The sequence below is a fragment of the Symphalangus syndactylus genome, chromosome 11 (genome assembly GCF_028878055.3).
Source record: "Symphalangus syndactylus isolate Jambi chromosome 11, NHGRI_mSymSyn1-v2.1_pri, whole genome shotgun sequence".
Lineage (NCBI taxonomy): Eukaryota > Metazoa > Chordata > Mammalia > Primates > Hylobatidae > Symphalangus > Symphalangus syndactylus.
The window spans coordinates 15,701,123-15,716,538 of NC_072433.2; the positions used below are offsets into that span (position 1 = coordinate 15,701,123).

General features: G+C 42.4%; 1 protein-coding gene across 4 annotated transcripts in view; it reads left to right on the forward strand.

Annotated features, from left to right (window-relative positions):
- CPA6 (carboxypeptidase A6) overlaps positions 1-15,416 on the forward strand; it is a 366,630-nt gene that overhangs the window by 246,699 nt on the left and 104,515 nt on the right. For 3 of the 4 annotated variants that reach the window (XM_055298960.2, XM_063611539.1, XM_063611542.1), the window contains exons 3-5: positions 5,858-5,982; positions 12,229-12,343; positions 14,264-14,365. In XM_055298960.2, the coding sequence (XP_055154935.1) occupies positions 5,858-5,982; positions 12,229-12,343; positions 14,264-14,365 (342 nt within the window). The remainder of the gene's footprint in view (positions 1-5,857; positions 5,983-12,228; positions 12,344-14,263; positions 14,366-15,416) is intronic. The other variant, XM_063611540.1, reaches the window with a different exon arrangement.

The following is a 15,416-nucleotide window of genomic DNA, read 5'->3' on the forward strand; positions in this document are numbered from 1 at the left end:
TATGACATGGCACGTAAGTGCCCTGCCTAACCCTTTTCCAAACCAACAAAAACTGAGAATAAATATACAGCAGGAAAGTCCACTTCTGTGCTATTTTGGGCAGCTAGGAAGCCGGCCATCTGTTACCAAGTTGACAGAACACCTTACACATCTTCCCACATCCACGTATAGGACTCACAATGAAGCTGCGGGAGTACACTGAGAGTCGCATCCCATGGTACCTGAACCAGGTGTGTAATTAGCCCTGGGCTAAAAGATAGGCAAGTGCTTCTCAGAAGTAGGCCAGGCCAATAAGTAAGCACAGCACAAGAACCAAGAGCTGTGCTCAGCAGAATTATGACTTCTTTTCATTGCAAAGAAATTTTTTTTGAATTTTGAATTATTTAATGAATGCTCCAAGTCACCAGGACTTTTGTTTTTGGTTTTGTTTTGTTTTTGTTTTTTGAGATGGAGTCTCGCTCTTTCCCCCAGGCTAGAGTGCAGTGGCGCCATTTCAGCTCACTGCAAGCTCCGCCTCCCGGGTTCACGCTATTCTCCCCACTCAGCCTCCTGAGTAGCTGGGACTACATGTGCCTGCCACCACGCCTGGCTAATTTTTTTGTATTTTTAGTAGAGACAGTTTCACTGTTTTAGCCAGGATGGTCAATCTCCTGACCTCGTGATCCGCCCACCTCTGCCTCCCAAAGTGCTGGGATTACAGGTGTGAGCCACCGCGGCCGGCCCACCAGGACTATTTTAAGTACTTTTGTGTATGTATTCATTTAAGCCTAACAAATATATTTAAAATATGCTATTTATAGTCCCATTTCATAAATGTGGAAACTGAAGTGCAGAGAGCTAAGTAGATTGCCTGCAGTAAAACAGCCTACAAGTGGCAGACCTGGGATTCAAACCCAGGCTGCCTGGCTATAGAATTCACACTCCTAATCACTGCATTTTCTATAATCTCTCTAATCTCCATGATAATGGTAACAAAAATAACTACTACTATTATAGGATTCCTTCGGTACCACTTTGTCAGCCAGAAATCTCTGCAGCCACTGTAACCTCTGCCCAAGGTCTCACTCAGGCCGCCAGGCCCACTCCACCCACTCAGCCCAGTAGGTTGTGCTCAGCTTGTGCCCCAGCCTGGATCCCGCACCTGCCCACTGCATCCGCCACAGCCCGTGGCTGGCTTCCACCTTGGGTGCCAGCATCTGGATGAGAGGAATGCAGTGGCACCCAAAAACTGGGAGATGCCAGCAACAGTGAAGCCCCAGGGGTGTTACAGCTCTCGCCCAGGGAGTCCCAAGGTCTGAGCCCCCAAGAAGTGTTACAGCTTTCTCTTTTTCTCGCCATTGGCAGCTTGGTGAATGGCAGTGTGTCACAGCTCACTCATTCCCACCGCCTCGCAGCTCAGAGAATGGCAGCATGTCACAGCTTGTTCAGTCCTGCGCCTGCAACTCGGTGAATGGGGGCATGTAACACCCAGCAGTTTTTTCTCACTCCTATAGTTCAGTGAGCAGGAGCATGTGTTACAGTTCTTTGGTGGGTTCCAGCTTCTTGTCCCATGACTAAGAGGAATGAGGTACACCAACACTGGAGAGTGAGCAAGGCAGAGAAAAATTTTATTGAGCCACAGGAAACTCTAAACACCAGAGGGGACCTGAAGTGGGTAGCCCACTGTGTGAGAAGGGGCCTAAAAGTGGGTAGCCACCTGTGACGCTGAGTCCAGTGTTTTTATGGGCTCAGAATGGGGGACAAATTATGCTGATTGGTCCATGGGCGGGCCTGAAAAAAGCACCATTTAATTTAATTAGCTAAAAGGCATCAAGGAAGTTCTCACTTAGCTCGTGGACTCCACCCAGAACTGACAGCTCGGTTTTCAGGCTTCAGGCTGTCTTTGGCATGAAGGTCGGGTTTCACCGGGTACCTATCCCTGTCTGCCTAGGAATTTTCTGTCTCCTGCCGCTATCACTACTAACATTATTAAATATTGACCAATAAGGAAGATATAATTATCATCTTCAGTTTACCAAAGAAGAAAGCAAGGCCCAGAAAGTTAAGGAAACTGCCCAAAATCACACAGAGACTAAATGGGAGCCTAGATCAGATCATAGGGAGTCAGACTCCAGGGCCCATGGAATTCACCACCACTATAGTGGCTTCTAATTCAGCCATTTGTCTTTGTGCTAGGAAACGTTCCTGCAACTGTTTATATTTTTCGTTTATTTATTGCTTCCTGCCCCCCACACCCTTAAAGCCATCTCTAGGTTTTAATCTCTCTATATAGGGACACAATCTCACCATGTTCTTCATGTTAACCGTACGAACTTGAACTCTGTCCTTATTCCATCCAGCCCTTCTTTTCATATGCTTTTCAAATAGCAATAATAAGAAGCAGTGATTATCTTTTGAGCTCCTAGTATGTGACCCTCTGCTATTTTGCTTCTATGATTCCAATTAATCCTCCAAGAAAGCCTGTCTGGTATGTTTTTAAGATTATCTTCACAGTACACATGAGGATACTGAGGCTCAGAAATGTTAAAATGTTAACCTCCCCAAAGTCGCATAGCCAATGCTGCCAGAGCTAGGATTCCAGCCCGTGGCTGTCAGATTGAGCAAGACACTGAAATACGTTGGCCTCTTAAACATGTCTGTATATATGTGACTAGTAATCATGTGAGGAAAGGAACACAGGGGGATAGTCACCAGCTTCCTAGGCCAGAAGGCTCTACAAAGGAGTATCCTTTCCTGTGGAGTATCAGGTGGCTGCTTGCAGCAAATACCTGGAATGGCTGGCAAACAGCCTTGGACCATCCTAATAAGGTTCTTGATACTTTTGTTATGTTGTAGCCCAGAATTACACAGCTTTGCAGTTCAGAACTACTAATTATCTCATCCAGATGTGATCAGGCCCTAAGGAAACTATTGATAGGAACTTACACACAGGAGGCTGATTGGAACCTTGAAATACCTGCATATGAATTTATGGGACAAATAACCCCATAGGAAAGACCAGAATGTGAGACCCACTGACCAGACCTCCCCAAATACTAGGTCAGGAAGTTGGAAGATGCTTATTTTTCTGGCATATTCTCAGAAGATCCTGAAGACATGAACCGGGTCAGTAAATTATGGGCACTGCTGTTAAGCATGTCTTGTATCAGCCATTTTGTACCTCTGCAGCCTTGGGAAAGTGACTTAGCCTCTATGAACCTGAATCTTCTCCTTCATTAAATGTATCTACAATTAATTCCTCCTCAAAGTATTATTGAAAAGATTAGAGATATCTATAAAGTAGATGAAACATTATAAATCTCAGATGGTAATTACTGTCCCGTATGTCTTCTATAGGCACCTGCCTGCCACCATCCTGACTGAAATATCCATGCTGCTTATTCAAATACCCTTTCCTTAAAATATTACTAGAGAAAAACTAATAATTCATTTTCATTTACTTTCCTAATATCACAACAAAATAGAATTCGTGATTTTGCAAATTCTTTTTTATCAGTTATCCTTTAGGCCAGCAGATTTCCGAGCACATTTCTGAGCACACTTTCTGAGAAAGTTTCCCAGGAAGCTTTCTCCAAGCCTTGCTGTAGGGTCCATTTCATGGAACTTTCCTGTGGAAAAGCTGCTCTCTTCTGTGGGATGAAGATTCTTATTTCAGCATGTACCCCAGAAAATAGCACTTACAGACTCATCTCCAGAGTGGTAATTCATATTATTTTAGCTACCTGTGCCTCTCTATCCTCTGAATACAGCACAATTTCCTCATATCCACTGGTATTAAGGGGTGGCAGCAAACTGTTATCCTTAATATAAAAAATCTGTCTCTGTAATGGGTTTAGAGGCAAGTCCCAAAGATTCGATCTTCTAAAGGATTAAAAAATCTAATATATAAAGATAAGTGAAAGATACCAACGTGCTTTTTCTTATAAAGGCAAGAAACCAGCTATTCCTCACTGAATAATAGAACACACACACACACCAAAAAAAAAAAAAAAAAAAAGAAAAGAAACTATGCTGCAATAGAAGGGATTAAGAAAAATGCCTGACAATCTTGTTAAATGTGAATGAGTTCATTTAGGATATTGTCGACTCTCCTCTATTCGGAGACCTTAAAGATGTGGTTTAGACACACCTCCTGGGGAGAGTTTGGTGCAGTCCTAGATGTGTCCTTGCCCAAGGGCTGACAGATGGATTGAATGACCTCTCAGCATCCCTTCCAGCCTCACACTTCTGTTGTGCACTGATTGTTGGACTGGCATGTTAGCTGAGTCAGATTTGCCCTTGCAAGCGAGTGGAGGAGTCAGCTGCATGAAAGAAAACAGGTAGACTCTTTTTCCCCAAAATAAAAGCCTCTCTACCCTGTTCCAGACTGAATCGTATCATTAGAGGTTTATTTTCCTGAGTCACAAAGTATTTTTGGTCTTCTAGAGTTCCTAACAGAATGCAGGCACTGATAATTAAGTGAAGATAAAGTAACTAAACCTTATCAGATAAGAGCTTAGCAGAGATCAAGGCCCTGCAGCATCCTCCAAGGCTGGAGATGCAGGAAGAGGGAGGCCCAGATCAGTCATGGGTAGACAGAGGCAGGACTGTGAAGACAAACTGTGCCTAATTAGAAACGATGCTCCAAACTCCTGCAGCGATAGGGCTCTCCTCCCATCCATCTGCGTTCCATCGTGCCTTTGATGAAGGCCAAACTCCTACCAGGCGCAGAGCACTGGCTAAGGCACTGGGGACACTATAATAAGGAAACAAATGTGGCTTCTGCTTTCCTGCAAAATACTGAATATGTAGTGAATTACTACAAAGGGGGAGGTCTACACTCATGCAACAAATACTGAGTGGGTAATTTACACAAGGCACTGTTCCAGGATGGATGGTAACCAAATGGGCAAACGCTTTGCCCTCCCAGAGCTTACATTCTGGCAAGAGGAAGCTACATCAAGAAAGAAGCACCAGGTGTTCTAAGAACTATGACAGGGAGACCTATCCTAGCAGCCAAGTCTTCCTTGAAAAGGGATGTTTATATTGACAAGTGAAGGCTGAGTAGGAATTGGAGAAAGGCATGTGTTGGAGGAAGAGCGGGCACCTAGAGAATGGTCCAGCTAGGCGGGGTGCTGTGGCTCACGTATGTAATCCCAGCACTTTGGGAGGCCAAGAAGGGTGGATCACTTGAGGTCAGGAGTTCAAGACCAGCCTGGCCAATATGGTGAAAGCCTGTCTCTACTAAAAATAAATACAAAAATTAGCTGGACCTGGTGGCATGCACCTGTAATCCCAGCTACTCAGGAAGCTGAGGCAGGAGAATTGCTTAAACCCGGGAGGCAGAGATTGCAGGGAACTGAGATCACACCACTGCCCTCCTACCTGGGTGACAGAGAAAGACTCTGTCTCAAAAAAAAGAAAAGGAAAAGAAAAAAGAAAGACCAAGAATGAGAGAATGTTCCATTTGAAATTACCAAATACTCCCCAGCTACCACAGTGTTCTTATGTGGTAGGATGAAGGGTGATTTATATCTTTTTTTCTTACAATTATTCAAGTATTTGCATAGCAAATAATTTTAAAACAATATCAAAATTATACCTAAAACTATTTTATCTCATTTTTACCTTGTGGCTTCAATATATTGGTCTTCAAACTATTACTTGCAAATTGTGATCAAATTCTATATGGATATGATATAATTTGGAAAATCAAATTCAAGATCAAATAGTTTTACCCTGATGATGCAAGCATTAAGTCTAATTCCAAAATATGTTTGGTGTTACTATATGCAAACAAAAGAATGTGTTTGACATTGTGACACAGATTGTCCCCCCCATGTTGAATATGAATTATAGGTTGGTTCCTGCACTACAGGTGGACCTGTGGCAGCCCAGCAGTATCTCCTATGTATCAGAGGGAACAGTTACTGATGTCCATATCCCCCAAAATGGTTCCCGAGCCCTGTTAGCCTTCTTACAGGAAGCCAACATCCAGTACAAGTAAGCATTCCTTTTCACTTGCTATAAAATTTCTTGGTACTAAACTGAACCAAATGGTAGTTGTATTTAGGTTATTTATCAAGCGCTTACAACAGTGTTTTGGGTACAATTTTTCATATGGGGAAAACTGACATGAATATATTCACCTTGAAGAGCTTATTAGTCCAATGGGGGATGGGAGCAACCACGTGGACCTTTCATTTCACTATTCACTATTACCGCTAAGTGATCAGTGAAAAAACAGGACTTTTTCTGTGAAGAAAGGAGAGCAGCCTAGCAAGGCCTAGAGGGTGGATGAGAAGGCAGGAGTGGAAAAGGCTTTCTGCAGGAGCTATGCCAGCCAGGCAGAGGCAGAGGGGACCACACAAGCAAAGGAAGAAGCAGCATATGAGTGCAGAGTGGTTAGTGTATGAAGTGCAAGTCAGAGGGCAGAAAGAAATGATGCTGGAGAAACGGAGTTCAGATTGTGGGAAATCTTATGTGCAGGGGCAGGAGCTCAGACCTAGTCTTGTGGATGGTGCTGCCCCATTGCAAAGGAGGCACATTCAGTGGGGTGGGGTGGAGGGGATAGGAAACACTAATCCAGGGAAGAGGGAGTGAGGCTCTGAGTAGGACCAGAGTAGTAGGACCACGAGAGCATTAAAAAAATATTTCAGAGCAGACTCTCCTCATGTTGGATAGTAAGTAGTAAAAGAAGAAGTGAAAGGGTGACTCCAAGTTTTCTAGCTTGGGTAACTGAGTAGACAAACTTGAACAGATTTAGATATTTTGAGGGTTGGTTTTAAAAAAAGTGGTTAGAGCAGTAAGAAAAGAGCAGGTGGGGCCAGGTGCGGTGGCTCTCGCCTGTAATCCCAGACTTTGGGAGGCTGAGGCGGTCAGATCACCTGAGGTCAGGAGTTCGAGAGCAGGCTGTCCTACATGGTGAAACCCTGTCTCTACCAAAAATACAAAAATTAGCTGGGTGTGGTGGTGCATGCCTGTAATCCTAGCTACTCGGGGGCCTGACGCAGAAGAATCACTTGAACCTCGGAGGCAGAGGTTACAGTGAGCTGAGATCGCACCACTGCACTCCCAGCCTGGGCAACAGAGTGAGACACTGTCTCAAAAAAAAAGAAAAGAGCAAGTGGAAGATAGTCAGAGGAGTTGAAGAAGAAAAGACTTTAAAGAAAGAGATGGGTCCAGGGTACCAAGTGCTGCAGTGATATCCAGCAATAAAAGGACCAACCAGTTTCCTTTGGATCTGGCAATAGAAAGAACATCGATGACTCTAAAGGTGGATTAGAATGTTTGCATTAGAAGACACAGATGTGAACAGGAGGTGAGAACGCACAGCAGCAGAGTCCATTCCTGTTCTTAGCAGTTAGAATTAGAGAAGCAGAGAATGCGAAGTGACTGGGAGGAGATGCATCACCGATCCCTACCTGGTAGATTTGGGATTTGTTTGTGTAGGGGGAAATCTTAGTGTATTTGTAGGCTGAGGGAAGAGCCTGCAGGGAGGGAGACATCGATGATGCCAGAGAGAATGTGCAGTAAGAAGAGTGTCTGAACAGTAGGACGGATACCTCATTCTCTAAAACCGAAGAGAGAAATGTGGTGGATCTACGTAAGAGTGTAGAGAGGAAAGTGGACGTGTCAAAAAAGGTTACAGCCAATGGCTAAATTGTCTGGATGAATGAAGAAGCAGAATTATCTACTGAAATGAGGAGTTAAAGGGTATTACCAAGAGAAAAACTGGGGTACGAACAAAGAGAAGTGGTTGTTGCAGAGAAGAGAGAGTGTGACACTGATTCAGAGCTGAGGTTCTGTTGGATAGAACCATGGAAAGGTCAGGGTGGCGAGAAAGTTGAGGTCCTCAGTGAGATAATAGTTCAAGTATTCATCCCTGGGTCTAACATGGATTGGAAGGCAGGAGCATCTACGAGGGATGAGGGGGCCAAGTGGAAGAATCAGGGAAGATATTAAGGTCTTTGTATTGAAAACAATGTAGTGTTACTGAAGGAAACAAATGAGAAGGAAAGAAGTTCTGACAAAATGTGAGTAGTTGGATGCTCAGAGTCCTGGGGTAGAATGTCTATGTCTGGTAACAAGATCCACAGAGTAGCCACAGAGATTATTGAAGGGGAGTGTTGTGTGGATATCTTTGAGGCTGGTGCAGTCAAGAACAGGTGGCCTAAATCATCAGAGAATCATCTTGAATCTCCTTGGCTGATGGCAAGATTAGAGGAGGAGGGAGAAAATGTACTTCTGGGGCAGGAACATCAAGGCAGAGCCAAGAGTTCGAGGAAAGCAGCAAGAAGTGGCGTGATGCTGCAGAGAGGATGAGCTTTCCCTGGAAGCGAGAAGATTCATGGCATACAGGAGAGTACGCTGACCTTCCTCCCTTATGCCCCACGGTAGGCAAGTGGAGAGGGAGACTGGGAATAGAAAGCCACAAAAGAATGTGTATCCTTTAAAGAGTCAAATGTCTGATGGGGCAAGAATATGAGAAAAGAGAGTTCCCCGAAGAGGCTAGAGAATGTAGGAAGTTTATTTACAAAGGAAGGGAGACTCCAGTGGGCACAGGGAAAAGCGGGTGGAGGAGAGAAGGGGCATCAGTGGAAGATCTAGGAAAAGTGCAGTGTGGCAACTTAATGAGATGAGACAGAGAGGGAGGGAGTGACTTACACTTTGCTGGGAATCCTAAGATTTGGAGGTTGAGAGGCATGCATGTAAGTGACTACTCCAACTACCCAAACTTTTTAGCAGGTTGTTGTACTGTCAAAACTGGCACAGAGTTTTGGGATCTGGGAGGGCCTGGGGCCTGGGGTGGGCTGATGGCTCTGTGAGTTAATAGTGAGGGCCCAGTCTCTCTGGAGGGCTGAGCCAAGGGGTGCCAAATTGCAGTGACATCCCTGGTCCACACAGAGACTGCCCTGCCAGAAGGATATTTACAGCTTTATTAAAGTACTGATATGCTTTTTACAGAAAGGCATTTTATCTATGCTTCTAGAACAAAATCACGGCTGTGCATAAAACTATTGTTCATACTGGACACATTTTAGACATTGCTGTAGCTTTGAAGGCCTGCTCTGATTCTCTGAATGCCTGACAGGAAACGGGTTGGCAATTATATCTATAGGTGCTCAGTAACCACTCACATGCTTCATTAATTACTATTCAGTAGAAAAGAATATGCCAGTTAGTTTAACAAGTCTCTATTTCCTGTCATTAAACATAGGTCATGTGGAACTGATATAGAATAAAATATCACACTTTATGTCACAGAGAATAAAGTCTAAAAAATGAGTGTTCTAAATCAGTTGCCTCTTCATGGAGAACAGTCATTTAGAATTATTCATTTCGTTGGTCCCAAGATAATAACATATGAGTCAATTAAATTCCATGGGCCCAGTAGGTAGAGATCATTTTAACTGACTTTTAGTATTGTAGCCTGGAGTATTTTCAAAAGATTGTCATTTACTCTGTACAAGAATACATAACGTATAGCTATAGTGATTTTTAAAGTGGAGATAATGTGACCTCATGTGTCTGGCCCCTAGGTGATCAATTCCCCTCTATGAAATGATTCGTTCTACCATAAAACATTTTGGTCATTCTATAAAGTAAATACCTGTAAAAGTTGGTGATGAAATTTCTATTTTTTGGCCAGGCATGGTGGCTCACACCTGTAATCCCAGCACTTTGGGAGGCTGAAGCAGGTGGATTACCTAAGGTCAGAAGTTTAAGACCAGCTTGCCCAACATGGTAAAACCCGGTCTCTACTAAAAATACGAAAATTAGCCAGGCACGTTGGTGCGTGGCTGTAATCCCAGCTACTTGGGAGGCTGAGACATGAGAATCGCTTGAACTTGGGAGATGGAGTTGTAGTGAGCCGAGTTCACGCCACTGCACTCCAGCCTGGGTGACAGAGCAAGACTCCTCAAAAAAAAAAAAATAAATAAATTTCTATGTTTTGAGGGTCCCTCCCCACCCTGGAAACTGTGGGGAGGTGGTTTTTTACTGAGTAATGGCATCACTCAGAAAGTTTATAATAGTTCTAGTCACCATTACAGGAATATACATAACTGGGGTAGGAATCATCACAGGCTGTGAAGAAGTAAGAAACTACAACAGTTTACAAAGACCATTCTGAGACTCCATTTCATAGCCTTGTCATCGATACGCTAGTTTCTAGTCAACTACTTAACAAGGAAAATGGGACTTGACCTCCAGTGTCACAATTATTTTTTAATTTAAGGTTGATCTCCTAGGACCTGCGTTTAGGTGCAATGTAAGTTACTCAACAGAGACCTAGGTTAGTTTGCTGGGGCCGCCATAACAAAGTACCACAGACGTTAACAACAGGAAATTCAGAAGGAGATTCTGGTATAGATTTCTGCCTTTGGCAAATCTGTCTACATTTTTTTTTCCTTCGTTTCTTGGGATCGAAAAAAGTAGCCAGGAGAAACAATAGATGATCTTAGTGAGGGAAACATACCTGAAGGTTCCCTGCAGTATTGGAACACGTTGACAATTTATAACTACCCCAGCCCTAGTCAAACTCACATCCCTCTTGACCATCCCAGATTCTCTCCCAACACAAGGAAGTTAGAAAACTGACATGGAGGTTCATTTGGCTCAAGACTTACCTTAGCAATATTATAAAATTCTTTAGCCCATACAAGCCTAATCATCTGTAACTTCTTACCATGAGGGTAAAAAAAGAAAGCACTAATACAGATGTCAGACTAACAACAACCTCCCACTCACATTTTGAGCCACTGCAAGCAGCCATTGGGGACTTAACCAAGCTTTGAGCTACCTCACCTTACCTCGATTTCTAAAATGTTTTCAGTTTTAAAATCAAAAATTGAAACAAAAAAAAGCAGTAAGCCAATGATCAATTCCTGATTAAGTGCTTTGTCCGTAGTAGGTGCTCAATAAATAAGAAATGAGTAAATGAAAAAGAATGTCCTATACCCAGTATGACCCTAAGTTAGTTTGCTTTCTTCATAGAATGGAAAATATTTCTTTATGTGATTCAAGATAATTTTTTAAAATAATTTTTAAAAATTAATATTAAAGGCTTTAAATAACTTTCAGCCTTGAAAGTTATTTAACGATGCCATTATATGTTCTTTTAATAGCACTTAAACCATTAAACAACAAGTTCTTTTGGAAAATAAAATATGAAAGCAAAGCTTTTTAGCCACCTGCCAGGCCCAGGAAAATCACCGAGGGGCTTTCTAACATCTTTAAGTAATGCAAATGACGGAAGTGCTTTGCTACTGTGTGAAACTCTAGTTAGTGGAGGCTGGTGAGCATTGAGAAGACAGGCCTGTATTTATCTAACTCACATGTCACATCAAGAACACTAATGACTCTGCCTGGAGCTGGTTCCACAAAGCCTGGAATCCCCCCTGGCCTCAGCCTTTAATTTCCAAATGCATTCACTATAATTGGTGGAGCTTCTCTTCTCTTGGCATTCTTGATGCTGGCAGGCAGTGAAATCACTTTTTCCAACTCTGGGTATTTCTTCAGTTTCCTCTTGAGGACTGTAGCTTCTTTTCCCCTTTCCCTTTTCTCTCCGTCTTGGGTCAGGGATGCTGGGTAGTAACGTGAGCACAGTCTCTTGGTGATGGAAGGGATGTGCACAGGAAGAAGCAGCAGGAAAAAGAAAGTGGTAAGGGCATGGAAGAGAAGCCTAGGCTCAGTTTTCATGAAGTGACCCTGGACTTAGAATCTCAAGATCAGAATTTGGGTTCACCTTCCAAGTTCAAGTTCTGGCTTTGCACTGACCAGTAGAGTGATATTGGTGAGTTCTTAACCCTTTTGAGACTGTTTCCCCATTTTATAAATACCAATAGCAAGAGAATCTACCACATAGACTATAGGGCTATTAACTAAGATTATGTACATGAAAGACATAGCACAATGCCTGGCTGCTGGTAAGTAAGTAGTACTCAGTAAATCTAAGTGCTCGTAGCCATCATTCGGTTGTTGCAGCTGCAAATCAACAGTAGCTATTGTTACTACTACTATGACTTGAGGATATCTGCCTATAATTTTACACGTTAAATTCATCACACCACTTATTTAACAGTTTTCATTTCCTGAAAAAGAACATTTTCCCAACATTTGGTATTTTTAGAAATATTGATCACCACAGTCTTTCTTTACATAGATGCATATGATTTTCTTTGGATGTTGCCTGATTTTTGCAATATCTCAATTTACTTTTCATCATGTCTGTCATTCCAAATCCAGGGTCCTCACAGAAGATCTTCAGAAAACACTGGAGAAGGGAAGCAGCTTGCACACCCAGAGAAACCGAAGATCCCTCTCTGGATATAATTATGAAGTTTATCACTCCTTAGAAGAAGTATGTAATCAAAAGAGATTTTTCTGGTTTTTTACAGAGGCGTCTTTATCATTTAGGTCTAAGGGAGAAAATGATGTGCTTTATGCTTCTGGGGGAGAAGCATAAAGACAGAGAAGGTACTATGTGAAGAATATGTGTAGCTTTTACATGGCCCAGGCACCTTCTCTCTTCTATTAAGTCTTTGATGGTATATAAGAAGTATCAAAATAATTTTAATTTCGCTTGCTTTACCCATACCACTTTTACATAGGACATAGGAAGTGCAGTGGAAGAGTGAGGAAATGTTGCTATAATTATAGCTATAATGGCCTTCACTAAGAAGCCAAGAAACATAAAGCTAACCAGAGTTTGAGGAAATGATGAGTAGAGTGGACCTTACTTGCACCCTCTGCAAAGTTGAGACCTCTCAAAGGCAAAGCTTCATTTGGGGCATCTCTGTACCTTTGAACATGCTTTTTTATCCTACCTGGAGAACTGACAGCCACCTCATCCGCTCTATCACATCCTTTACTATTCACCTGGACAGGTTGTTGTTCTGCAAATCTCAGCTTAAGCAAAAAGGTAGCCGTTCCTATTCTTCCCGATTGGATTAAACCCCTCCTCCGCCAACACCTAGTGAATTACATGCCCCCGTAGCACAGGGATGTGATACCTATCACAGTTTTTAATTATGTAATTATGTGATTATTTGATTAATGCCTTTCACCCCTAATAAGCTACAAGTTCCATGAGGGCAGGCCACTTCTTTCTTATTCACCACTATAACCCCAGTGGCAGGCAAATAGAGACCTCCAAGTACATAGTTGTTGACGGAGGAATAAATGAATGAATCATACATTTTCCATGCTTTCTCTGAATTGAACAAAGGAATGCCAGACATAAAACAAATGAGATGCTGCTCTATTCTTAAGACGGTTTTTGGTTCTCTTGATGACAACTCTCCTTTCAAAATTATCTGCACATATTTCATGTCTAAACACGTTTTGAAGCTTAAAATTAGAAGCAATAGAAAGGTTTTAGATAACTTTGCACACAGAAGTACTGTTAACATACACTAGAAAACAGTCAAATTTTACAAATATAACATAGATATGCATAATGTATATGTATACACACACACACACACACACACACACATATATCCTGCTCATTAGATTAAATACAAATAGAAAGAAAAGAATATACAGGCACTTTCCTGAATATATTTAGCTATTTTTTCAGCACTGATCCTTTTACACCATAAAATGGTAGGACACTTTTGTGGGTTTTTTTTTTACGCCTTATAAGGCTTTTAAGTCAGGAATGAAGCACCTTATTCGTTCAAATGTATCTTTTCCTGATGACAGATAAGTGTATATGAATGGATCAATGCAAATGTATCACTATCACTGGAGAAATTATTCAGTTTGCCCTCTGATATGTAGCTCAGTAAAAGAAACTTTGAATGAAAAAAATAATGCCTTTTTCTTAGCATTTTCTTTCAGTGGCAAATTGTAATATATGGAACTTTAAGAAACACTTTCAAGTAGTTTGGACAGTTTTCCTAAAGTCGATTTATTTACCTCTTAAATACTTGTGGAAAATAGAAATAAATTCTGATTTTCAAAAAGAAACTAGAACACATCAATTTTTTATAAAACTCTGTTACCAGTATATTAATGATATATGGTAGTAGAAGGTATGCTTTAATGGAAGAACAATATAAAGATATAAGCTACTATCCGTAAAGGCAGAAAATTAAATGTAACTTTAGATATCCCAAAGAAAATTAAAAATAGAAAGTAGGTTTTTTGTTCAATTTTATATTCCATGTGCACTCCTTGAATTCTGAGACCTACTGTTGTCTTTTTGTTTCCTTTTGCTCTAAAAGCTCCATTATTTTGAGAGAGTCTAACATAGTTTTTATTTATTTTCTCATAGATTGAAAATTGGATGCATCATCTGAATAAAACTCACTCAGGCCTCATTCACATGTTCTCTATTGGAAGATCATATGAGGGAAGATCTCTTTTTATTTTAAAGGTAAAAATAAGCAATTGCTATGTAAATACATAATGTTTACCAAATATTCATCTTTTTCAACTTTAACTTATGGGGAAAAGAAATGAAATGATCTTTTATAGAGTCTCATATTTAACATCATCTGATAATCTCAGAAATATTTTCCCTTAGGTTTCTGAATCATATTTCATTTTTGCCATTGGATATTCCAGAGAATACTTTTGCTAACATTTTCAGTTATTGATGCAAAGTATTTGTGAGTTGGTGCTGCTTAAGATGAACCAATGCAAAGCTATATAAATGTGTAAGAAGCTGATACGGTTTGGCTCTGTGTCCCCACCCAAATCTCACGTCAAATTGTAATTTCCAAAGTTGCGGGAGGAACCTAGTGGGAGGTGATTGAATCACGAGGGCAGATTTCCCCCTTGCTGTTCTTGTGATAGTGAGTCTTCATGAGATCTGGTTGTTTAAAAGTATGTAGCACTTCCCGCTTCGCTCTCTTCCTCCTGCTCCACCATGTAAGATGTGCCTCCTGCCTCTGGCTCCCGCCTTCGCCCGCTTCCGGTCGTCGTCGTCGTCGTCGTCGCCGCTGCTGCCGCTGCTGTTGCTGGCTGAGGCCGGAGCATCGGGCGGCTGCGGCTGAGAGGGCGGCGGCGGGAGCGGAGCGGGACCAGGGAACGAGAGGAAGCGAGCGAGGAGCGCGCAGAGTGCGCTTTTCCGTCCTCCTGAGGAGCCGAAGCAGCCCCAGTCCCGCCGCCGCCGCCTGCCCGCCAGACAAAGCCGAAAGCCCGCGCCCACAGCCATGTCCTCGTCAGCGGGCAGCGGCCACCAGCCCAGCCAGAGCCGCGCCATCCCCACCCGCACCGTGGCCATCAGCGACGCCGCGCAGCTACCTCATGACTATTGCACCACGCCCGGGGGGACGCTCTTCTCCACCACACCGGGAGGAACTCGAATCATTTATGACAGAAAGCTTCTGTTGTATTGTCGCAATTCTCCCATGGCTCAGACCCCACCCTGCCATCTGCCCAATATCCCAGGAGTCACTAGCCCTGGCACCTTAATTGAAGAC